This window comes from Petaurus breviceps, unplaced genomic scaffold (genome assembly GCF_028583685.1).
Source record: "Petaurus breviceps papuanus isolate PSGF00001 unplaced genomic scaffold, PetGlider_PUasm1.0 90919, whole genome shotgun sequence".
Taxonomy (NCBI): domain Eukaryota; kingdom Metazoa; phylum Chordata; class Mammalia; order Diprotodontia; family Petauridae; genus Petaurus; species Petaurus breviceps.
Window position 1 is genome coordinate 44,298,158 of NW_027187378.1, and position 26,188 is coordinate 44,324,345.

At 38.8% G+C, this 26,188-nt stretch overlaps 1 protein-coding gene across 1 annotated transcript in view; it reads right to left on the reverse strand.

Annotated features, from left to right (window-relative positions):
* The window catches only part of UNC5D (unc-5 netrin receptor D), a 794,598-nt gene that overhangs the window by 76,328 nt on the left and 692,082 nt on the right, over positions 1 to 26,188 (reverse strand). The window contains exons 9-11 of the mRNA XM_069075933.1: positions 22,659 to 22,844; positions 18,064 to 18,441; positions 10,709 to 10,793 (exon numbers count right to left, since the gene is read on the reverse strand). Coding sequence (XP_068932034.1) covers positions 10,709 to 10,793; positions 18,064 to 18,441; positions 22,659 to 22,844 — 649 coding nt within the window. The remainder of the gene's footprint in view (positions 1 to 10,708; positions 10,794 to 18,063; positions 18,442 to 22,658; positions 22,845 to 26,188) is intronic.

A 26,188-nucleotide genomic window follows, 5' to 3' on the forward strand; every position in this document is an offset into this window, starting at 1 on the left:
GGTTTGGGGGGTTGGGAGGAAGGGGAAAAGTCAGCTTTGGAGAATGAAACAATAGTAGAGAGTAAGCTTAGAAGAAAATGGCTTCATCCCCCCTCCCACGGCAATATTGGACAGTGCCTCTGGATTTCTAGGCCCTGAGAGGTGAGTAAGATTTTATCTTATCTTAATAGCTAGAACTCTTGACTCTTGGCTGTTGGCTCCAGAAGAAGCCTCCTAGTCCAGGGTTAGAGAACCTATGGCCTTGAGGCCACATGTGGCCCTCTAGGTTCACAAGTGCAACCCTTTGACTGAATCCAAACTTCTGGGTGATTTGTTCTGTGAAGTTTGCACTCAGTCAAAGGGCTACACTTGAGGGCCTAAGAGGGCCACATGTGGAAAAGAGGCCATAGGTTCCCCACCTCTGTCCTAGTCATTGGGAGGGAGACAGCCCTACCCTCTTACTTTTTCTATTGTGGTTCAGTCATTCAGCCTTTTAGTCATGTCTGACTCTTCCTGACCCCACTGACCACAGAACAACAGACCCTTCTCTGCTGCACTATCTCTTGAAGACTGTTCAAGTTGATATTCATTGTTTCCATGATACTATCAATCCATCTCATCCTCTTCTAGCTCCTTTTTGTGTCTTGTTTTCCTCCGGTAGAATGTAAGCTTTTTGCTGGTAGAGATCATCTTTTGGCACAATGTAATCCCTTAATATATTCTTTATCATTCATCCATCCAGGATCTCAAACAAAGCTGAGTTAAGTGACTCAAGTCTTCCTGAGCTGGCCTCTGTTTATCTTGTTTGGAGGGAAGGGCCAAAACAGAACTAGGGGCAGGGAAGGGAGAGAGAGTTAGGTGAAAGCTTGAGAGAAACAGCAGATGCTGCTAAAAATTTACAGGGTCAAGTCAGACTGAAAGATTAAATTGTTTACATATGTAAAATGGTCATAGTTTACACCCACATTCACAGGGTATTTATCCATTAATAAATCAAAGGAATCACAAAGCATGTGTAAATCATGACTTCCTAGATACAATTTAAATCTCATCTTTCATGCAGTGTCAGAGTCAGTATTTGTCACTGAACCATCATCACACTTCCTTGGAAAATAAGCCAGTTCAGAAGAGAGAGAAAATAAGATGGTGGGGGAGGGAATGGACTCCAGCAATGGATCACTCAGATTTTTGCAGCTTTTACTGCTAATAATTTCTTAGGGTTGTTTTTGTTTTGTTTTGTTCTTTAGAATATTTAGGATCTGAAAAGGTGATAGTGAGAAAGAGAGAAAACTGATGGACAGTCTGAATACCATATTGCTATGAACTAAGCCTATATTAAAGAAACTTGAGGCAGCCCTCCAATAGGTTCAGTTGATCCTTTATGGAGGATTTATGGGAAGTCATGAATAAGAATTATACAGAATGATTAGGCCCTGAGATGCTGTCATTAACCCAGGTGGAAGTACCCACACCAATGAATCCTTGGATCCATCAAAGGGAGGAGAACAAAGGGAGGGGCTGGGGCTTTGTGGTTGAGTTCTTAGCTTCTAATAGTTTCTTTTTATTCTATTCTTCATACCTCATCATCCCTAGTATGAGCACACCTAAATTCAAACTTGGGGGATGCAGGGAAAAAGGGAGGGGAAGGTATTTTCTAGGAGAATCTGATCTTATCTAACCCATATCATTTTCTCTGTTTACTAGCTCTCCTGTTTAGAGTTTCTGACTTGTGTCTAATCTCTAAAATAAAACTTCATATGTACTCATATCTTGTGGGAGGGTAGGAAACTTACTGGGAATTAGCTTGGGTTCATAATAAAAGTATATAAGCAAGGAGGGTCATATTGCCACTGGCCACCGTGGAGACCCAGAGGTGAGGCTGAGGTGTGCCTTTTTTCACTGGGCCTTTATTAAGCAGTAATTATCTGGAGTGGAAATGATAATCTATCTTAAATATCCTCATATGCTTAGTTATTCAGTATGGGCAATAAAAGAAATGAAACATAAAAATAAAAATAATTACAGCATTTGGGGGACCCTTTACAATGTGCAATCAAATTTGTCTCCCAGTGACTTTTCTTTTATTGAAAAGAGACGCACCTTCCATTCAAATCTATTAACAAATACTCACAAGCCATTGTTATCTTGTCAATTGCATCTTTAATTAAAGCCTCATTTGGGCCACTCTAATCACTTCCACATTGTGAGCCACTGGGGCTTTAAATGTGCTTTGATGAAAATGACAGCAATTTGTATTTGGTTTCCCTTACCTGGGGGTGGTGGTGGTGGTGGTGATGGTGATAATATAAAGAGAGTTTGAGAGTGTAGGAGGAGTAAAGTTCACTTCAAAATAACATAGATTCTTGGTTTGAGAAGATCTAAATGTCCTTTTATCCCCCTTTGTAATTATTATCTTTTTTGTAATGATATTATGCCAGGATAACTTGGTGAAATAATGGACCTGATTCTACTGCAGAAAAGGATGGCAGAGTTACAAAAGTGCATTAACCCTTCCCCACCATTAAGACACCATTTAGTAAATTACCTCTTCCATTACTCTGAATAGCACTGGGTGGCCAGGAAGAATTAATGTATTTCCCAAATGGGAGCAATTTACTCTCTCCCTTATAACAGCAACAGGTCTTTGTTTGCTATTTAGAAGGATACTTTTCTTTAGGGGACCACAGAAAACTTGAGTCATAAATGGAAACCAACTTCCTGTCATGGGATGGATGGGTACACAGATGTATTATCATTCCTATTCTGCCCATTAGGCAATGAGAATGAAAAGATTCAAAATTATATTTATTATTTACGTGGCCTCCAAAAGAATCCAGCTTTGACAAGATTGGACACTGGATTTACTTGTGGGAAGAGATATATTCATTTTGATAGTCTTCCCTATTCAATGTGTTTATAGAGCTTCTCGGGATCTTAGACATCTTTTAGTCCAATGTTCCTCATTTTACATATGAGTAAACTGAGGCCCTAGAAGGAAAAGCCACAAGGTAGTAAAAGGAAATGCTAGAATTTCATCCCAGTTTTTACGACTACAGACCTAGTGTTTGTTTCATTGCATAGTGACCTTTGCAATTGTATTGACCTGACTGCAATCTCTGCAAATTGTCAAAATCAGGAAAAACCATTTCCTTACAGGCAATGCTGGTCATTTTGCATGAAGAGAACTGGCCTCACTGTCCTGATCTAATCATGAGCCCACCTGGAATCCATCATTCTGGCCCATGAAATAGATCCAATGATGTGTTTAATAAATTTAGGATCTTAATTACAGGCTCACACCTGGGAGAGTCACAAAAAATAAAGACAGGCTTAAAGGAAAGGAGGCAGGGAGTGAATTCATGAAAAGCAAATCTATTCTGCCTTTATTACCCTTTTGTTTTATGAAAATTTCATTTAGGCAGGGTACCTTAAGTGAGTTTGCTCGAGTAGATGATCATATTCCTTTCTACTTGACAGGATACATTGGATTACTTCTATTATATGTATTACATACAGGATGCATATACATTGGGGGAGAGAAGCATTGGTAAGTTGAGGAAGGATAGTTTACAATTTGGGCTGCTCAGTGTCACAGTGGATAGAGCACTGGGCTTGAAACAAGAAAGACTCCTCTGCCTGAGTTTGAATCTGCCCTCAGACACTTATTAGCTGTGTGACACTGGGCAAGTCACTTAACTGTTTGCCTCAGTTTCCACATCTGTAAAATGAGCTGGAGAAGGAAATGCTGAACCATTCAGGTACCTTTGCCAAGAAAACCCCAAATGGGATCATGAAGAATTGGACGTGACTGAACACAAGGGGTATTGGAGCATCATATGACTCAGTAAAGGGTTCCTGAATTGCCTTCAACCTCTCCCTTGTTACACAGTAGTGTTTTTTTGTTTGTTTGTTTTTTTATGAACAAAAGTTGGCCTATGCTGTTTCCTGGCTTTAAAAGTTTAATTGTTTATTTTTTTAGGAGGCCAAATCCTATTTTTGTGGAAAGATGCAAGGTGGTAATACAGCAGAACTAGACTCTTTACATTTTGCCATAAAAAAAAACAATGATTTTGCATGGAATTTCAGATTACCACCTGTCTTTCACAAAGCTGGATACTGACCCCTTTGCCCTCACTTCCATCCTCCTCTCTATTTCTCTAAATGATATAACCCACTATCCTTGCTTTTGGTTTTATTCCATGATATACTTCCTGCCTTAAATCGACTCTACCTTCTAAAACCATCAAGCAATGTCAAGGTCCTGTGGAATCAAGACCCTTTCTTCTCTACAATGGACATTTTTCTTATACTATAGAATTTAGAGCCAGAAGAGGCCTTAGAGATCATATAGGGTAATCCCTTCCTCTGATATATGTAGAAAATGAAAATTGCCCAGCCCCAGCTCCTATACTGCCAAAAAGCCAGAAAAGAGAGAAGGCTCAAAATCCCATGTGGGAGGGGGCTGAACTGAATCGAGGTGTTCATGGAAGCCTTTTGAATACGACTGTTTTTGACGCTGCAGATTCCAGCCCCAAAATTTGGTCAGAAATATCCATACAGCAGCGTAATTGGAAAAAGAAATGAATGTTTGTCTTTGGCTTCATGTTATTGCTTCTCAGAAGAAAGCTCTTACAGCAATTTTCTGGTCTAGTTCACTACACTTTCCTACTGAAGCTGGAGGGAAAGGGTGGAAAGCAGGACTAGGGAATGTACACAATCTGAATTTTACTAACCTATCTTACTGAATCTACATAGAATCTCTATAGCAGAAGTTAGGTTTTTTTTTTTTTTAATTCCCTTCCCTGAGTTTATCTTAATTTTTCATCAAAACCCTGTCATGGCAATGGGGATAGAATATGCAAATTTTTACAAATGTGCCTGGGGAGACAGAGAGAGAGAGAATTAAAACCCTTCAAATTAAATTTTGGAAATATCTTAGAGAGTGGCATTTTGTGGCCATCTTCCTAGGATTAGAAACTATCCCTACTGCTTTCTTCCCCTACAGAGGGCCTCCTTTTTAAAGAGGCACAGTATGACATTTAGCTGACCGTCTAATGACTGCTATCCAGGAAGAGCCCATGAGTATCTAAGCAGAAGGTTCTTTCAGCAATAATGATTTCACATCATTGTCTTCCCTCAGGGCTCAGGTCTCTAGAGTTTCTATTCCTGTCATGTCATTAAGACTCATATTCATTGTGAATGCAGAAACCCAACTGTTCAAACTATCTTCTATGACAAGACCAAGGAGCAAGTTAAGGAAGGAAGCCAGAAAAGTATGAGCTGATGGTCCACCCCATCTGTAGCCCCAAGGAGAAGATTCTACATGGGGAGTGGGGATAGAGGGGTTTTTTTTTTAAGAAAACAAAACAGAACCCTCCCAAGCAGACACAATCACGGGGTCCTTGAAAGGCTAGTGTGCAGAAAAGGGATTGGGTTTGCTCTGCTTGGCCACAGAGGGCAGATCTAGGAATAACTGGGGACTGCTCAACATAAGGAAAAACTTCCTAACAATTTTATCTACCCCAAAGTGGAATGGGTCACCATGAGAAGTAGTTGCTTTTACATTACTGAAGGTTTCAATGAGTAGATGTATGATCACTTGTCAAGTATTAGGGGATTGTCAGTCAAATATGGGTTGACTAGATGATCTCTATGATCCTTCTAACACTGAGGTTCTATGATTTTTGTGTGCCCATCATCCATCTCTACTCTAGGGTGGTCATTGACAGTGTATTCTGGAGGAGAATTATGATAAAGATAAATAAGTAAGCTGGTAAATGTGGATTATTTCCCTCAGAAGACTTTTTTAGCATCTTACTAACAAGTATTCCAATTTGGCAAGACACTAGTGTTTGTACAAGGAAAAGTCATATAAAATCCAGGGTGATAATTAGTAATGTCTAGAGATGGAGGAGAGGAGTTCTTTGGGCTGATGATTTACCTTTTGAACTCTGGTTTTATTTACTAAGTGAACCACAGAATCATGGAATCCCAGAGTTGTAAAGCACTCCAATTCTACCTATACCTTCCTGGAATCCTCTCTACACCATCACCAAGAAGTAGCCACCTTTGCCAGAAGATTTTCACTGAGGAGAGGCCCATTCACTACTCCTTATTGCAGCCCATTCCACTTTGGGATAGCACTAATTGTTACAAAGTTTTGTTATTGATGATGTAGTTTTCCTTATACCAAGCTTAAATCTGCTTCCTGAAAATCCCAGCCACTCCTCCTTTGGCCCCACTTCTCCATAAATTATTTAAAATGGAATATGCACATTGACCCAAACCAAAAAAATGTATTATTTTCTTTCTTGAGTTTTGGAATAATTGGCTCCTGGTTCTTAATATTATGAAGATAGTCAAGGCCCTTACTATGTCAAGAACCCTAAAGATAGACATGCAATAGCACAATCCCTCTGAGAGCCTTGATCATCACTATCAACAAAAATTAAGAATTTCAATGTTCAGAGTACTATACTAGGTATTAGGTAAGATACGGTTAAGAGAAAACACAGACCCTGGCCTCAAGAATCTGCCAAGCAATTGGTGCAAATAGAATATGCTGGTGAAACTCCCTAATAACTACTGGATAAGAGTCACATAGTCAAACTCTGATAGAATTTCGCTGACAGAGGGATATTATTAACTATGTATTCCAACTCATACCTCCAAAAGATCTCCCCCACACACGTTAATGTACGTAACTATTGGCAACCCAGCTTCAGGTTTTCTCCATCTCATGCAATGGGGAGCCTACCCACTACTTTCTGAGGCAGGGTGGCTCATTCCACTTTTGTCTAGCTCTAATTGTTAGAAACTTGTTAATTTTTCCTGGCCTCACTACTATGTATGTATGTAACTTTTACCATAACTCCTAGTTCTGACCTCTGGTACCAAATAGAGTAAGTCTAATCCTCTTTCAAGTCACAAGCCCTTCAAATGCTAGAAGACAAATGTTACATCTAGAAGACAAATGTTACATCTTCTTGTAACTCAACTCTTCTCCTGGATAAATATCCAAGTTCCCTCAAACAATACTCCTTAAACTTGGATATGAGGTCCTTCACTATCCTCTCCTCTGAACATTGGTCAGTTTATCATTAGGTGACCAGCCAATATATACCCTCTTGAAAAGTATTATCAAGACCTGAGGTCTAAGATATTATCTGGACTGGAACCTGGACATCACCAAATCCTTTGTTTTGTAAATGATTGGGCTATAAGGTCTATAGGGTAAGTTTTGCTTCTGTGATGGTCATTCATCTGATATTACTGGATGTAATCATCACCAAGAGGTCACCTATTCCAAATATCTGACTGAGACTTGCCTGTACAACATCCTTGATAGGTGATTGGTCAGCCTCCACTTAAAGACCTCCATTTGATCAACCAAGGTTCAGCATGAAAGTGGAACTTATACAAAACTCAGGGAACAGTGTGTTCTCTTATAGGCCTACCAGGAATGCACACAGGATACCCTGAGAAATTCATGTTAAATACAGTCACATTAATGGTCTCACTTAAAAAAAATAATCAAAGTCATGCCATCTGAGGGTGTTTAAATATAGGGTACTATTTTCTCTGTTTGATTCACATAACACCACCAAGTCTCTAAGAATCTGGTTCATTTAGGGCTTGGCTCATTTATACCAAGTACACAGCCCCAGCAAGGCTCTAAAAATCTGGTTCAGAGCTTGGCTCATTTACACCTAGTACAATACCAGCATTATGATTGCTCTACAAGAATGAGAATATATCTTATAAAAAGGGCAATAGAAGTAAACTGGAAAATGAATCCTAAAAAGAAGAGTGGAATAGACACCCATTTAATTACTGCCTAAGAATGCTGTTTGGAGGATCCCTGTGTATCTTTTAAGCATGGTGGAGAGATAGAAGGCACAGTCAATCTAATTCTAATACCTACAGAGTTAAAAGGAGGGAGGAGAGGTGGTGGTAGGTAGGGATGGATTCCTGTGGCTAAGATGAGAGAAATAGATCAGTGATGTCGTCCGCTCAGAAGATTTAAAGAAAATGGGTCTAATTTGAGAACCAGCTCAGAATGATAGAACTCAATTCTATGATAGAGTTCCGTATGAAAATGGGTTTCCAAGTGACATCATAAAGCATAGATGACACTGAACCACTATGTAAATGGCCTTTCTTTTTCTCAACCTTATGTGCTTAGTTATAGGAACACACACACACGTGATCTCAAATCTCAACAACTTCCTGGCAGGAGCAGGAGAAAAGAAAGTGGGATACAACCTTCAGCAAGGTGGCAGAGAGGCATCTGCAGGGTTTCCTCATTTGTCTGTGGTTTAAAATTGCTGAGAAGAGACTGAATTCATTAAGGAAACTAAATGGCGTTTTCCCCATGGACTGGCCTTTCTTTAGTAGCTAGAGAGCACATCTAGGAAATTTCAGGAAACTGAAGAAGGATGCATGCTCTCTGCAAGTTAATTTTACTTTCTTGATGTGATAGATGGAGAAAGGCATAGTTCAGAGATCTAACTTCTAGAACAATCAACTCCTTTTGCCGACTCACTTCAGAGTGAACAGTAATGAAACTGCTTGTTCGATAAGTGAATCCCAGCCTCTGCCAGGACTAGAAAAAGGTGAATGAGCATGGTCCATTAAACAAGGGTGCACAGAGCTGAAGGTTTTCTATAAGGTGACAACACTAAAGCCAGCTAGACTTTCAGTGCACCTGGTTTTGGTGAATCCTTTCATTTTAAAATCTCAGGATATTCTCCATCCGTATGCATTAGAATAATTTTTTATGGGATTCTGTTTGATGTATGGCCAATGGATTATTAAAGGATGGCTACCATGACCCAGTTTAAGGACTGGCTTATTAAAGGAGAGAGGAATTGAGGTGGGCTTTCCATTATAAGGAAGAAAATGACTTAGCAAATGGGAAGTATGCTGAAATACATGACAGGGTAGAGATCTATATGTGATGATACTGAAAGGAGAAAGCTAAATGTAGGCACTTTAGATTGGAGTAAAGGGAGAGGGGTTGGCAAAGGGCAGATTCAAAGTAAGGTGGTACAGGTGAAATTCGATGAGGAGGAAGTCTCAGGATTCTGCCTTATTCTTGTTTCCCAATGAGATGTGCAAACAAACAATTGCAAGATGATGAGTCTGGAAGCATAAACATAATTGACTATGATTGTATTCTTACATAGGTATATTTTTGATGTAAAATAACTATGACAATGAATGTGAGGTGATTTCCCACCCAGGGAATTCCTATTTTCAAGTCTGGTAAACTGACTTATCTGAGATTTTGAGCAAACCCTTCAAACCTCTCTGAGCCTCAGTTTCTCCCATCTGCCAAATGGAGATTATAAGACACCACCACCTTTTTCAGGCGCCCGAGTGAAGAATCTAGCTCTGCTGACCTAAGGAAATAACATGAGAGCCCAACTTAGTATAACATACCGACAAAACCCATAACAGCCTCAGCAACAACTGACTGGTAGAGCCTTTCTCTCAATCCCTCACAATCCCTGTCGTGCAGAAAGTTAAAACCATTGGGAACCAACAAATTCTTTTATGGGCACAGCTATCAAAATCTGTTAAAACCATCTGTTTCTCTGGCTGTTTTTCCTTCAAGTGTTTTTCCTTCATGGGCTCTTTCCTAACAATAAAAAAAAAGTCTATTCTAAAATAACCAAGATGCTATAACTAAGAATGCCAGAGGTACATATCCAGTTTATGAGAGAAATTGCTTCCTAAAGAGGAATTTGGTTCATCTTGTGTGGAGAAAAAGGCAATGTCTCCACAAATATTATAGTTGCAGAAAGAAAATAACCCACCCCTTCATTAAAATGGCATCGGACAAGATTTGTATTTGCTCTCCTAATTGCTGCTGGAATTTACCACAACTGAAAGCTTAAAGCTTGAAACTGAATTTATCTAGTGAGTGAAAGGGGACTGGAGGAGTGTTTCTTCTAGCCTATAGTAAATTCTCTTGCTGACCTTGAAGGGTGGCAGAGGTTAATAATTTTATGTATTTTTGTAGTACCTATCATTTCAGTGTTTCCACTCTGTCTTTGACTTTCTTGGGCTTTAAAGGAGAAATAAGCTTCTCTCTGTTCTCACTCTCTCTCTCTCTCTCTCCATTTCTCTCTCTGTCTCTTCCTCTTTCTGTCTGCATTGTTCTCTGTCTTTGTGTCTGTCTATGTGTCTGTTTTTGTTCCTCTCTTGTCTCTTTTTCTGTCTGTCTCTGTGTCTGTGTCTTTGTCTTCTCCCGTTACTGTCTATCTCTGTTGCTATCTGCCTCCATGTCTTTCTCTCTATGTTTCTGTCTCTATCTCTCTGTCTCTGCATCTGTTTCTGTCTGTCTGTATCTATGTCTCTGTCTATCTGTCTTTGAATCCCTCTTTCTGTTTGTCTATCTCCTTTTTTTGTGAGAAACATACTATGTAGTCAGTTTTGGTCTAAATTACCTGCTTGAAACAATATCTATCAATTCATTGCTCGGCCTGAGTACCTTGCCCTTACCATGGTCACAGATAGGAAGCTCTATATGCCTGCATTCTCCTTGGGTTTCCCATCGCCTCTAGATAGTGTTCTTCCCTCCTTATGAAGCAGAACTTCTTAAGCACCCTCACCTACAGCCACCCCCACTGTCCTATTCTTTGAATTATTTCAGATTCCCTAGCAGAGAATATCTACTCCCTATTGAATATATCAGCACCATCACATTTTATTTATCTCTCACCTGGCTTCACCTTGGTTGATGGACATATAAATCTCCCAAGAATTCTCTTCAGGGATAGCTCCATGTGGTATGAGTAAGCTCACCCCTAAAATAGAGCAAGGTCAAAGGTTATTTCCAGGTCTATCAATTATGCTAAAGTTTGTTGACATGTTGCTGGTGTTCAACTAAAAGACAAAGAACCAAATGTTCACCATATCTCAGAACTTTGCAAATGTACACAGAGGTCTGGACTATCAGGAGAAAGTATTACTGAGAAGGGTTACACAGGAAAGAGAAAGTTTAAAAAAAAAGAAAAAGACTTCTTTTGAAAACAAATGGTTGGATTGGCTTCTTTTTATAAGAACTGTTAAAACCACTAAACCATTGGCTTTCAAATTCAAACTTCAAACTCAAAAAGAAATGGGGCCACTAAACTGTATATACATTAATAATAACTGCATATTGACTTAAAAAACTGCATATTAACATTATCTATGTTCTCTGTGTTTTAATTATTGTGTTAAATATTTCTTATTTACATCTTAATCTGGTTCCCCCTGCACTATGGAGTATTGTGGGCCATAGTGCTGCCTGTGACCGCATATAATTGTACTAGACCGTGCATCACAGAACAAACCAAGTTAGGGAATGAATCAGCTCATTAACCTCCATGAATATTGTTCAAGAATCCTGCTAATAGGAAACTCCACATCCATTCAATCTTAGAACTTGTCAGCTAAAACAGTCAAGAGTTTGATCTATATCAAAACTATGAAAGTTTTGCTAAAAACTATGCTAAAATGGTCATCTAATTTAGGGAACTACTGGGATGAGGTACTAGCAAGAAGTACTTGTTTATATAATCAATGGAAGGCTAAAGTCTTTCAAACAATATGGAAAAAAGAAAAGCATTGTATGAGATTATCATCTAATACATTTAGCCATTTTGGGGGCAGAAGCATATCACTTTACTACAAAGAGTCTCCCATCAAAGCCATATGGCTTTGAAATTCAGAATATATCTATATTGGAAGACTCAAAATAACAAATAATAACCTAAAGGACAATAGAAAGATAGAGACTGGGTAAAATGATCACTTCCCTGTAAGGAGAAGCAGAGAAGACATGATTGAGGATATGTATAAAAAGGAGGTTTGCTAGCTTTATCATGAGAAGGAAGGTCAATAAGTAGGTCAAATGATACATTAATAGTCATGTCATGCTAATGGACAAGGCAAACATAGATGCTCTTTGATTGTTGTATAGGAAGACATGGACAAAAAATGCACAGAGCAAAAAGGCATAGTGGGAGTGAAGGTGAGGAAGAGGGGTGGTCATCAGCATCAAAAAGGAAGCATCACACAAGCATACATATACATACATACATATATGTATATATATACATACATATGTATACATATATATACACACACATTTATATCTATATCCATACACGGCTCCTACAATGTAATATCAAATAACCATAGATTCTTCCAAAAATCATGTTGAAGCTTATATTACAAGAATTTTTCTTGGATTTGGCAACAGAAACCAGTATGGGCAATGATAACTACCATTACTTAAGTTCTTATTTAGCATTTTGCATGTTTCTTCCTTATTTTTTTCTTGGATGCTTTAAGGCAAAACTTTAGCTTCAGCCAAGAAATAAAAGTATTTATTCCTTAACTACTATCCAATTCAATGGCAAATGGAAAACTCAAGGAGTCTCACCATGGTAAAATAATACAATGCCAGGACAAGCTGTACAAGGAATCAATCCAATTCCTACATTACATAGTATTTTGCTTTTCCTCCCCTCTTGTTCTGGATGCTCTAAAGCAAATCTTCTACCTCAACCAAGAAATAAGAGTCTGGGAAGGGCAGGGATTCTCTTTAACACACTGTCACATTTATATAAAGAAATGAACTGGTTATGCATTAAAAACAACTTTACAAAATAAAGCCCTGTGGTGTCTTCCTTTCCTCCTTGAATAATGTAGTTCTTACCTTTCATTCCATTAGAAGCAAGGCAACAGCACAGAAAAGCTTTCAGGTTGGTGATTGTAATTTAAATCCAGAGATGGCAGCCTTTGCTAATACACTCCTATCAGCCTGTTAGCCACTGTATAGTCATGCAATCTGAGATTCATTACAAAATAAGTTATTTGCGATTCATATTTATGAGTATTATTCAGTAACATGCTAGTTATCATCAGTGCCTTTCACTGGCACTAAGAATGAGGAACATTTAAATCTTGCTTACATCTTCTTGGCAGAGAGATCCATTTATAAACCAGACCTTAATGTCAACAGTGTCAAGAACTATAATTGCCATAGTTAGGTGCCTCGTTTTGAGTTCCTTCTTCCCCGTCCTACTTTTCTTTAAATGTAGTTGCCAAATAAAGTGGTCTGCAACAAGCCAAATCCCCTGTTGTTATGTAGAGTGTAAAATACTTAAGGCAGAGATGTGACCATACCACTCAGCCATTTACTCTCCTCCAATTAGGTTGACCTAGAATTCTCTATGTGATATATCCCTTAGAGTTGATTTATATACTTCAACTCTCCTTAACAACAGGACAGCTTAATTTATTGGTGTTCTGAAAATACCCCCATTATCCATAGATGGTTGGTTCATCATGTTGGTACACAGGCAGCAATCCCTTATTGGACAATGAGATTCAGAATTCTCCTTGGAAAAGACTGGTTCTGTGATTTGCTTCCTCCTTGGAAGACTAAAGGAATATCAGCATGCCAGCATTTACATGAGGAAGGGTTGAATACAGAAAGGTCTTAATATCTTATTTCATTGAGCTAGATGCTGCTATTTTATAATCTATTGTAAATTTGCTTTTCAGACATACCTAGAGGCTCAATGAGAAAGGAATAACCAATGAAGACCCCTTTTCATAGCAAAATGTCTCAAATGCAGGAAAAACAAAAACAAAACAAAACATGGTGTACCCCACAGGGTTCTCTAGATTAGACTTCTCATAACTGATGAGGTTATCTCTTCTTGAATAATAAAGTGAAAACTTTTACAAAGTCTATGTGATATGTAATTCCCAGTTTAAGACTGAAGTGTCATTTATATTCATCCTGAAATTTTGCCTGAATTTATAAATCCTAAAGGGAATTTTGAGTATTTCAGATTTATCTCAATAAACAGTTTTATAACTGAAAGTCAGCTCCATAAGAGCCATGGACTTGAATCCAGGGGATCTGTGATCAAAAACACTTCAAATGTTTAGTAGTTATATGGCCATTAGAAAGTTTCTTATCCTCTCTGACAGTTGGTATCCTTACCTTTAAGGATAGAAATTTAGGAGTGGTTCACATGACCAAGATGCATCAATTAAATCAATGCATTTTAAAAATCTATTTTATTTCTAAGTAAAATACCTGTTTGTAATTATTTGTATTTATAGTGAATTTGGACAGATAGGAAATACAGTAAAATTATTCTTTAAAAACTATACTAACTGGCGCAGCTAGGTGGCACAGTGAATAGAGCACCGCCCCCGAGTCAGGAGGATCTGAGTCCAAATCCAGTCTCAGACACTGGACAAGTTTACTAGCTGTGTGACCTTGGGCAAGACACTTAACCCCAATTGCCTAGCCTTTTCCCCTCAAGAAAAACAAAACAAAACAACGGAATACACTAATTAACATGCCTGGTCTATGTGTTAAAATGGGGATGATGATATTTGTACTAACTTAGGGCTGTTTTGAGGAAAATGCTATGTACAGGTGAGTTATGATTATTTTCTTTCCGTCTTCCTATCCATCCTACTAAATGTACAAGTTAATCATGGTGGTAGAATGTCTTCTATAGAGAGAATGGCCATTATACAAAGCACTGCTTTGCTTCCTTTTTTTTTTTCTTTCTTTCTTTTTTTTGAGGGAATCAGAGTTAAGTGACTGCCCAGGGTTATACAACTAATAAGTGTCTGAGGCTGGATTTGAACTCAAGTCCTCTGGACTCCAGGGCCAGTCCATTGTGCCACCTTGTTGCCCCTGCTTTGTTTCTTAAGGCAGCAATTGATAACTTGATGCTTAACTCTCCCTAAAGAAGTTTCCATTATCAGTGCTATTCCACCACGTTCTGATCAGGAAAGTATAGCTTCCCCATAAACAAACAAATGGAAACATTTCTCCCACCCCAAAAATGTATAAGAACTCACATTTTAAAAGCTCTTTAGAGTTTACAAAGTATGTGATTTAGTTGCCATTCTATAAAACCATCAAAGAATATTAAGTAACCATTCTGAATGACCTAGCCCCCACAAAGAATCCTATTATATTAGCTTTAATTCTTTTGACATCCATGATTTCATCAGTGTTGGTATTTTGTCGACTGACATAGATCAGAGGTCTTTTCCTATGAATTACTATGGACAAGTGGTAGACAGCCTTTTGGAGTTTACTCCTCTCTCTCTGCACTTAGCTAAGCTGGTCCTCTAAAGACAGACATACAGCCCTGTACTCGAAACTCTTTTAGCTTCTTAGGACCTGTGAAAGTTCGTGATCAGTTGGTATGACCTTCTGTGACCAAAGGTGGTCTCTATGCTACTCTAAGAGGACAACTTCACAGGAAGAATATTTAGAAAGCCTTAATTTTAAGGAATAACAATAACCTAAAAATTAGCATTTATATTTCATAATTTTGCATAGCAAATGCTTTCAAAATGCATGAGATTATTCTGCTTTTTAAAATAAAATTTGAGAATACGGATGAGAAAAATCTATTTGTGTATTGAATTGCATTGGCTTTATTTCTTGACTGCTTTAGCACCCCAGAGAATATTTCAGTCAGTGTGACATAGTGGCCAGAATATTGGATACAATATCAGGAAGATCGATTCACTGGGTGCCTTGGACGTGGGCTCTGTGACCACCCACAAATTATTTATTCTCCCTGACCCTCTGTCTCCCTTTTGGAAAAAGAGGGATTATAATAACTATAGTACTAACTTCATAGGGTGCTGCTGTGAAGTTAAATTACATGGCCAAATACTTGGCAAACTGTAAAGTACTGGGAAGGTGTCAGTTATTTTCATTTCTGCCTTCTAAATACTGTCCTTTGAGCTTCCTTTCTTGCCCAAGTCATTCTTGCCGAGCCACATCCTTCCAAGTGCTTAAGTGCCCAAGTGTCTTGCTAGACACTCTGAAAACACTCCTTCCATTTAGTGGAACTGTTTTGAAATCAAATCCTTGTCTCCCTGAGAAAAGACCACTGGCCTCCAAAGGTGTCCAATTAGTTGGTCTGGTGGCAACAGGTCAGTCCTGTTAAAATACCTGATGCCAAAAAAAAAAAAAAAGGTTAGTTTCACATTAGTTTTGAGAAATATGCTGCAGGAAGGTGGGCCTATTGGCCTCTATCTGATGTTAACTTAGTATTTAATAAAACTTGCATTTGAGTGAACTCTCTTTTCAGCAGGAAACTGAGCAATCATTCAGTTCCTTTCTTCATTTTCTGAACCGAAGAATGAGGAAAGAGTTCTAACTGCCACTGACTATCTAACTTGGGTCTTGGACTTCTAACATGTGGCTTAAGCCATTGAAATAAGATCATTGTAGTATTGATCTCAAATCAGGAGGCTCAAAATGTTTAAACTATTAAGACATTTAGCCTTCAAATAAACAAGCAAACCTATAAACACAAAACAAATTATTCCCATAAAGATAGCCCAGAAACAAAGCCTCTATCCCAAACAGCTTTACAATGGATCCTTATTTGTACTGATTAGGATGTGATGTCACATCAAGTTGTTGGGTGCCTGGCTGTATTTATTATATTAGCTATTGATCAAATTAAACTTTGAGTGTTGTGTAATTAAGTCCCTTAGAAGTGTATGCTACCTTTAATCATCATCTAGTTGGCTATTAGAGGCAACTAGTGGTGCAGTAGATGCAGCTCTGTGCCTGAAGTCATGGAGACTTGAGTTCAAGTATGAACTCAAACCCTTACTAGGTATGTGACCTTGGTCATGTCATTAACCTGTGACTAGCTCAATTTCCTGATTGTAAATTGTATTAATAATAGTAGCCACCTACCTCCCTGGGTCATTGTGAGTATCAAATGAGACATTATTTATAAAGGGCTTTTGTTTTATATTTTTTTCCAAAAGCTGGAACAATTTACCTTTTGTACTATGCAGTCTTCATTTATGAATATCTTGAATTACAGCTGGGGGGGGGGGGAGGAGGCTTTAAAAAAGCCCATTTTGTTTCAAATGGAGCAGTATTCAAATCACTCTGGCTTTCATTGTATGGCCAAAAACAGTACCCAGCCCAAGTCTCAGTGACTTATTGTTTAGGTTCTGAAGACTTAGAATAAGTACAAATGGCTACTGTTTTCTGTTCTGATGCAAAACTTTGAGAGTCTTCACCTGCAAAACTGATATTTTTGTAATGGTAAATTAGGTCATCTTTTGTCTCAATTCTTATCTAGCCCTTAGTCATTGTGAATGGGTGTTCCCTCTGACAAATTGAGACCTGGGAAACCCAAAGTTACCCACAGTTTTCTTGACTTTTGTCTTGCCAGTGAATTTTAATAACTTAGGAGGAGAGAGTGAGGTGATGTTATTGGTCTTCTTCAAGAATAAAGGATGAACAACCACATATAAGTGGTGCTATATAAATGCTTCTTTCCTTCCTCTTATTTCCATGTTTGAGTGCTGAAAAAAGATATTCTTTGTACTTTCTTCCAGTAGGCTGTGAAATGAAACTGAATAATATTTAAACTCTAGGGACCCCTCTATGCCCCCAGCTTCAAATTGTTAATCTAGTTATCCATAAACTTTCTTCCTTGTGTTTGTATTCAAGTACCAGGGAAACTCACTGAAGGGATTAAAATGGCTATTTGTCGGGTATGTTATAGTAGGGCTTCCTTTATCCTAATGGGTTAGATTAGATGGCCCTTCCAACTATCAAATTCTGTGGTTTTGTGATTCTTTGATTCTGGAATAGTAGGAACTATAACTTGGTTCTTTTGCTGACTCAAGTGGGCTCTTTGTGACTATTTCTGCAGCTTTGTTAAGGGGATAATAGTAACTTCAAAAAGAGGAGTAACTGATATTGTGGTTTAAAGAACGAAAGGTGGTTTAAATGATTTCATTTAAGCCTCACAATAGCCCTTAAACATGGGTGAAGGTTTTATTCTGATTTTACAGATGAAGAAATTTCAATCTATAGATATTAACTGACTTGACCATGGCTACATAGTTACTAAATATTTTAGGAATATTTGGGATCCAAGTCTTCTAGATCATACGGCCAGCATTTATTCTACCACCCACATTATCTGAGACAAATGACTTGGCATCTTGCTCTTATCTTGCCCTGAAATATATAACATATGAATCATATCATACCTGTATTTGGCATCACTAGACGCCCTCCCAGATGGCCAAAAACACCAGTGGTCCTCAACTCCGTTCTGCTGGGGAGTGATGAGAGATTCTGGATGTAGGGGGTTTTATTCCTGGGATGTATTGTATTAAAACCTCTGGTATTCCCATGGGGAAATGTCCCAGAGTGGGTCTTGCCATGATACTCTGCTCGTTCTGATACTCCCAGGGAAACCATGAATGAGCTCTGAACTTTGACCTTGATGTCCGACAATGGGTTAAAGAGTGAAGACTCTGTCATGAGTTCCTTGTCCAGGGGGTCCTGTAGGCAGATGGGCCCACTGTAGGTTCGGCTCACTGTCAGGTCAGGTTGCATGGAAGAATTCAAAAGGAGCGAATTGCCTGGCAAGAGAAAATTGATCTGTCACTCTGAAACCACAGGACTTTTACCTTACCGCTTTACATCTGTCTCTACTAAATCAGCACAAACCTTTACACATCCAGCAGTTCCTTCCAACAGATCAAGCTACCCACATTCATTCTGAGTAATTGGAGAAGGAGCAACAAGCTGGTCATTAGAGATCAGGGGCTTTGAAAAAAAGAGAATTGGCTCTGTCAGTAAGCAATTTCAAAATGGGGATGGAGTGGAGGGGGCAACAAATGCTTCTGGTTCTCTTTCAAGCCAATAATTCAGGTATTATTATCGCTATTATTTTAACAGGAAAGGAAGAATGAAAATAAAAAGGATTAATTAAAAACCCAGTTCCAGGAGGAAGATAACATCTATTCTTTTAAAATGACAGGGCATGATGATTTGGCAGAGTTGTTTACAACCCAAAGCTCCATCAGTTCCACACGCATTAACCTGGAACACTGGGACATTGCAAGAGTTGGGTGAAGAAATGTAACCACGGTGACCAGATCAAGATTGAGGCAGAAAGCATCAACTCCAGATAGACTCTCAGAATTCATTTCCAGAGAGCTACCCTGGTATACTAATTAACAGAGTGTGAAAATGCACATGGTGTGGCCAAGACAAACCCCATGCATCTCATGAATGGGAATGACATCCAAAAAAACTTAGATGTCTTTGTTTTTTCCTCAAAACCAAGGAGAAGGCAATCTTTTCAAAAGGAAAAGAAAGGAAGGAAGGAAGGAAGGAAGGAAGGAAGGAAGGAAGGAAGGAAGGAAGGAAGGAAGGAAGGAAGGAAGGAAGGAAGGAAGGAAGGAAGGAAGGAAGGAAGGAGAAAAGAGAAAAAAGAAAGAAAAGGAAGGAAGGAGGGAAGGAAGGAAGGAAGGAAGAAGGGAAGGAAGGAAGGGAGAGAGGGAGATAAAGAGGAAGGTAGGGAAGGAGGGAGGGAGGGTGGAAAGAAAGAGACAGAAAGGGAATTGGAAACTGTCATCCATTCCAGTTCAAGAATGTTTTCAAAGCCAAATATTAAAAGGAAGTGCTGTGATACAGTTTTGTGATGAAGTAATTTCATGTATTAGTAAATAACAAAATAACCCTTCCTCCCTGTTCCCAACCTCTCCCACAATACTGTTTCCAGTCCGTCAATGTGACATCTTAAATTGAAACAGAGACCGCATTAAATAATTTTCCTTTGGGGCCTGACAAAATTCTTCAAAGCAGGATATTTTGAAAATGCTGCAATTCCAGGACAAAGTATATCAGCTTCTAATGTGTTTTTCCCCCTTTCTCTCGTCTATTGTCATAATTTGTCTGAAAGCCAGCGGGACACCCATAACCCCGACTTCTTTCACCCCCTGTTCTGATGCTCTCAGAAACCAGAATCACAGAGGAATATGAGCCAAATGAGATGAAACAATGTTGTAGATCTAAAGATTGCTTGATGCTTCCCTTCTCCTGCTTGAGGCTGTTGCAGCACTTGGGCCCTACCCAGGAGTCTGTCTCAAACACAAACTAGTTTGGGTGAATAGAGGTTGGAGCCTTGCTTTTTCTTAGTGCCTTTGTAGGGAAGAAGAAATGGAAAAATGGCCACAGTCTGAAGAAAAATTGGTTATAGTCTTAAAGGGGTAGCTTCTAGCAGGGTCTGGTGCCATCAATGCTCCTAGCTTTATTGTTATTATTTTTAATCTGAAATTACTGTTGTCAGAACTTCACAAGTTCATTTTTTTTTTTTGGAGTTTAACTAACAACCCCCTCACTTGCTTTTGGGGAAAGGAAGTAGTGAGACATTTCTTCCAGCTCAGACAACGCTGAAATGGAAGATGACTTTGGTTTCAGATGGAAATTGTCTGTTATGCGATGCAATCTGCTAAAGAGAGTTAACTGACAACTTGTCTTGAGCTCAGCAAGGGACAGTTCACCAGGTTACCCTTATCATCTCTTCCCAAAAAGCTATTTATCTTTAGCCTCTGGGCTCTTATATTTTATTTAAGCCTTCTCACTTCTCACCTGCCAGGAACCATCATCACAGCATCTACCAATGACAGAGGAACAGTGTCCTTTTTTTTATAAGTGGAATTTGAAATTATCTACAAACTATGTGGATGGCAATGGAAAAGTTTAATGGAATTTTTAGAAAACTGCATTTTAAAATAGTTCTAAAGTGGGCATAAACATCAACCCTGGCAGCACAATTAGGTGGAAAGATCACAAATTGGAAGGTTTGAAGATCTTACTTACTGCTTACTAATTGTGTGACCCTGACCAAATTATTCGGTCAGTCATATACACAATTGGGACCTGATTTTTGGTCCTCTGACTCTCACTGAAGCATATTTTCCTCTCAGTTTACTCATGTGTGAAATAAAAGGGTTAGAATTTGCTTCTGAATTGGGCTCTGAATTCTATGAAAACCAAACATTTTCCAAAGAGTCACAATTCACAGAAGAGGCACAGTGTTGTTTTGTGTATTGCTGTGATAAAGTTTTGAAATGGCTATAAAACATAAAAACAATAATTTTAAAAATTCATTATAAAACCAAATGCCCACAAGAACCAATACATGAAGCATGGAGCACATTTTATTGCAAAGAATCATAATAGAATATAGTTTGTGTGTGTGTGTCGGGGGGGGGGGGGAATGAGTCCTTTTTTCGATGTGATATGATCTCCTCATTTAATATACCAGTCTGCCCTGGGTCTTTCCTCCAAATGCTTATTTTTGTTCAGTCTCTATCAGGCTGTTTGTACTCTCATGGGATCATAAGATTTGGATCTGAAAGGAATTTTAAAGATAATCTAATTGATCTTCCTCATTTTAATAATGAGGAAAGAGACTTGGGGAAAGTAACTTATCCAAGGTCACACAGGAGATAAATGTCATGATTCAAGCCTAAAACCTTCTAGTGCTACTTATACTATCCCATGCTGCCTTCTTTTGCTTACCCTGGGCCACAGAAGGTCTCAGCATTCAATAGAAAACAGAAAGACAATGATACTGAAGGGGAAGAAGAAGACAAAATGTCATGTCCTTGAGAAAGAGACCTCATCATTATCCCAAAATAGTATTTTTATATGCATATTATATTATTATTAAACATGTATATATGTACATATGTGTATGCATGTATGTGTGTATATACATAAAGACTGTTTGATGCTTCCCTTCTCCGATCTGAGGCTGTTGCAGTAATTAGTCCCCGCTCAGGAGCCCCTTTCAAACATAAACTCATTTGGGTGAATAGAGGCTAGAACCATCCTTTTGATCAATACTTTTGTAGGGAGGGAGAAATGGAATCAGCATATATGTATATATGTGTGTACATGCACATATATGTATGCTTCATTCTTATCTGCTCCATTAGTTCCAGCTTTGGCTCATAGGAAAGAAAACAAATAGCCTTCTGCTTTGGATATGATTATTGTTTTGTTTCAACAAAATCAATTTCCTTTTACCTACCAAAAAAGGAAAAAAAAAGTCTGTTTTGCTGATTTGGAGATAGTTGAGAGTTGGTTATGATTGAGGATTCCATTTCCTCCATGAGGAAATGACCCATCACAAGACCTGTAAAGTCCTCTCACTGACTTAATGTCATCTTAGAGGATTCTTTTATGGGAGCCTAGGCCTTGAGCTAATTTGTATATTCTATAGGGACAGAGAACTGGATTTGTGATTTCATTGGTATAAGGAGATCCCTGGGGCAGGAAATTGCTTTTTTGAATGCATTTTGACACCTTTATCTGCAACTTAAAGCCTTAAAGAGAACTGAGCCTAGAGAATTGAAAGACTAAAAGAGTTTCTTCTTTCAAGGTCACCCAGCTAGTTTGTGTAAGCAACAGGACTTGAACCTGGATCTTTCTGGCTTCAAGGCTAGCTCTCTATCTGCTATACTATGCTGTGTCTAAATAAGTTACTTAGAAGCCAAAATTGCAAACTGATCGATTAACAAATGATTAAATTGGTCATGGCTCCTTATTTCTTCATTTTTGGCAGCAAGTTCCCAATTTTGCATGCTTGTACAGTGACAGAGGACACTGACGCATTGCCGCTAGAAGGAGCCTGGTCTCCTAGTAGGTGATGACAATTTGGTGGCCACTCTCAGTCCCATCAGCTACATTCACACCAGAGCAACAACATGATCTGAGGCTCTAGTGAGAACGTAGCCTATGGCTCTGAGGAGGACTTGTCAGGAAGGCCCTCGTCGCTGACCTTGACGGACTGTTTTGAAGTTGAAGGTCTGGAAGCCACCTGTCAGTGCAGAGGAGTCAATGACGTCCACCCCATAGTCGCTCTGGCTCCGTCTGTAGAGGGTTACTCCAACGACCAGAACTGCCACAGCGATGATTGCTGCTCCCAATCCAGAGTAAAGAGCGATGTCACTGGCATTCTCAATGCCTGGGAGGAGGGAAAGAGAAGCCCTCTATTGGCACATGTACAGAGAAGGGAATCCAGAAAGAAATAGGGGGGAAAGTGGGCAGGGCCTCTGGACTCTGCTGACCGATGTAGATAACACATGGAGGAGGAGGGAAAGCACAAGCTTACCTTGCTCAATTCAATAACCATATTCCTGACATGCTTAGGGTAAATCAAATAGCTATCAATGAAATCATATTTTATTTAAGGGAGTGCTTATTTGAAAGAACACTCCACTGAATCTTTTTTTTTGTAAAACAAAGAATCCCTTTGTAATGCAAATAGCAGTCCCCTTACTATTAGTTTTCTAAAGCTGTCATATTTTTTGTGACCCTATGCAAATCAATGCTGCTCAATGGACCTCAGTTTCCTCATTGGTAAAATGAGAGTGTTGGAGTAAATGATCAAATATCTCTTCGAGCTCTGATCCTAAAATATTCTTATGCTAAATTTTCTTACAGTAGAGTGGGAAGGAGATGGGAAGAAGGGCTGTGTCTATGTAAATAAACACATCTATCTATCCATCTATCTTTCTGTCCATCTATTGATCTATATATTTATCTATTCTTACATATGTATGTGTATGTATACACACATATGTACTCAATTAGTATAAAGGGTCACAGGACATTTGCATAATAGCCCCGGAAAGGAAGAAAATATCTAGAGTATGTGAGTTAAGAGAGGATAGGATTTATAACTAGAAAGGTCCTTAACAACCACTGTCCAACCTTCTCATTTTATAAATAAAGAACCAGTGGTCCAGAGGGGGAAGTAATCCTAAATCTTTTTTTTTTCTTTTTGGAGGGCAATTGGGGTTAGGTAACTTACCCAAGGTTACCCGGCTAGTTATTTTGTGTGGGTGTTAAGTGTCTGAGGCCGGGACCGAACTTGGGTCGTCCTGACTCCGGGGCCGGCGCTTTACTCACTGCTCCACCTAGCTGCCCCAATCCTAAATCTTTTGTTGGGCTTGTGGAAGAATCTCTTGAAGCCCTTATTCCATTGTATACCCCAAAATTTTACATTTTGAGCTGGTGCTTGAATCTTTGCAGCATTAATTTCCCACCTTTTGCTTTTCATATGCTCAATTAAAAGTGTCAAACTCTTCTCTACTTCTTTTACATTTTTTCTCTGCATCATGATATCATCAATATAGTGGGTAAGCTGTATACCAGGTAGCTTTAATTCATCCAAATGTTCAGTCACAATCCTTTGACAAATAGTGGGGATATGCAGATATCCTTGTAGCAAGCAGATTAAAGTATATTGTCTGCCCTGCCAAGTGAAAGCAAACTGGTCCCATTGTTTAGAGTCTATTGGGATTATAGAGAAAGCATTGGCTAAATCAATAACTGCATACCAAGTCTCATCATATTTTCTGGATCCTTTCTATTAAGGTAACAGTATCTAGAACAGCAGCATGCAAGGGAGGAGCCACCTTATTCAATTGTCTATAATCCACTGTCATTCTCCACATCCCATCTGATTTTCATACTGACCAGACAGGATTATTCCATTGTGTGGGTATAGGGAGTAACACTCCGTTTCAACATATTCCTTTATACTTTTGGTAATTTCATCTTGCCCACCTGGCACACAACACTGCTTTAAAGTAATTACTTCAGAAGGTTCAGGTAAAGTGATTGGGTTCATTTTTATTTTTCCTATTAAAACTGTATTAATTCCTACTTCCTTACTACAAATTGGTATCTTCCTTCAGGTAAATTCAGACTCATGCCTCTCAATATATTTATTCCAATGATGTATTCAGGAATGGGCATAATAACTACAGTATATTCTTTCTTAGGTAATTGTCCAATTTTTATCATTAGTTTGACTTGTCTGACTAATATTTCAGCCCCTCCCAGTCCTGTGATGGAGTTCCATCCTTGACTTTACCAGGGTTCCCATAAATAAGGAAGGTCTCTACCCAGTATCTATCAATGCCCTGGTGACAGTATTTCATCCATTTTTTCAATATATAGTCAGATTGATATGGGGTCTGTAGTCTTGTCTGTATATTTCTTTAATCTCAGTTGGGACCAATTTCCTATTCTACCTGAAGGTGCGACAAACTTGGAAACAATGATTCAAGAAGATCTGTAGGGATAGTTCTCACTTGCCTATCCACCTAATACTAAACCCCTCAGTCTTCACAGACCCCTGTACTTTTAGCCCACTCTCTTGCTAGGGAGGAATAAGGTAAATCCTTCCATCCTGGGATAGCCATTTCTTCTCCTAAATCCTTTCTGCCTTCAAATAGAGGTCTGATATTTTGCAATACCAACCTTTTCACCAAGTAGTGCCAACACAATATTCACAGCACTGATGGCCACTGTAAATATGATGGCATAGTGTTCAATTGCAAAATATAACTGACTCGGGGCGGCCAGGTAGCACACTGGCTCCAGTGTCAGAACGACCTGGAGATCGAATCCCGGGCTCAGATACTTAGCACCCACCCAGAAACACCTGGCCGTGTAACCTTGAGCAAGTTACTTAACCCTGATTGCTTAAAAAAAAAAAAATATATATATATATATATATATATATATATATATATATATATAAATAACTGACTCTCTATATAGAAGACAGAAGCAAAACATTTATTCAGACACCAGATGAATCCCAAAACCAGTAAGCTGATTCCAACATAGTAGCAAAGAAGTTAATAAATCATAACAGCACAGAGAGCCACGGCATCCTTTAGCCTTCCCACAAGCCAACATTTACTCACAAGCCTAACTGTCTCCCTGGGGTGTGTCCTCTCTCTCCTACTGTCTAGCTGCTCTGACTCCCAGCTTCCTTTGGACTTTGCTCCACCATTCAGCAAACTCCTCCTGTCACAGGCTCCATGTGATTACATTCAGTCTATTAGGGGGCAGGGTAATATCTTCAAATTTCCATTGCCATTATACCATTATTATTACACATACATTACACTGGTGAATGTCCAGATTTCCTGATTCCAAATCTAGTATTTGTTTTATTTTTCTCTAGCCTCTTCCCTCCCGCCTTCCCTGGGATACAGAGTCTCCCTGTCTGTTGCTATGACTGTGACTATTGAGGTAGAAGATGAAACATCCATTCCATCATTGTGCCAACAACCACTACCCTAAATCCTTCAGGCTTAGTAGGCCATTGAAATTTGACCTCAGCTCACAAATTGTAACAATTACTTTTGTGTTAGAATCCTTCAGCTTGAGAGGATATTGAAGCTTTCAGCTCAAGGCACAACCATTGCCTTTATTTCAAAATACCAGAAAAGATTATATATATATATATATATATATATATATATATATATATATATATATATATAT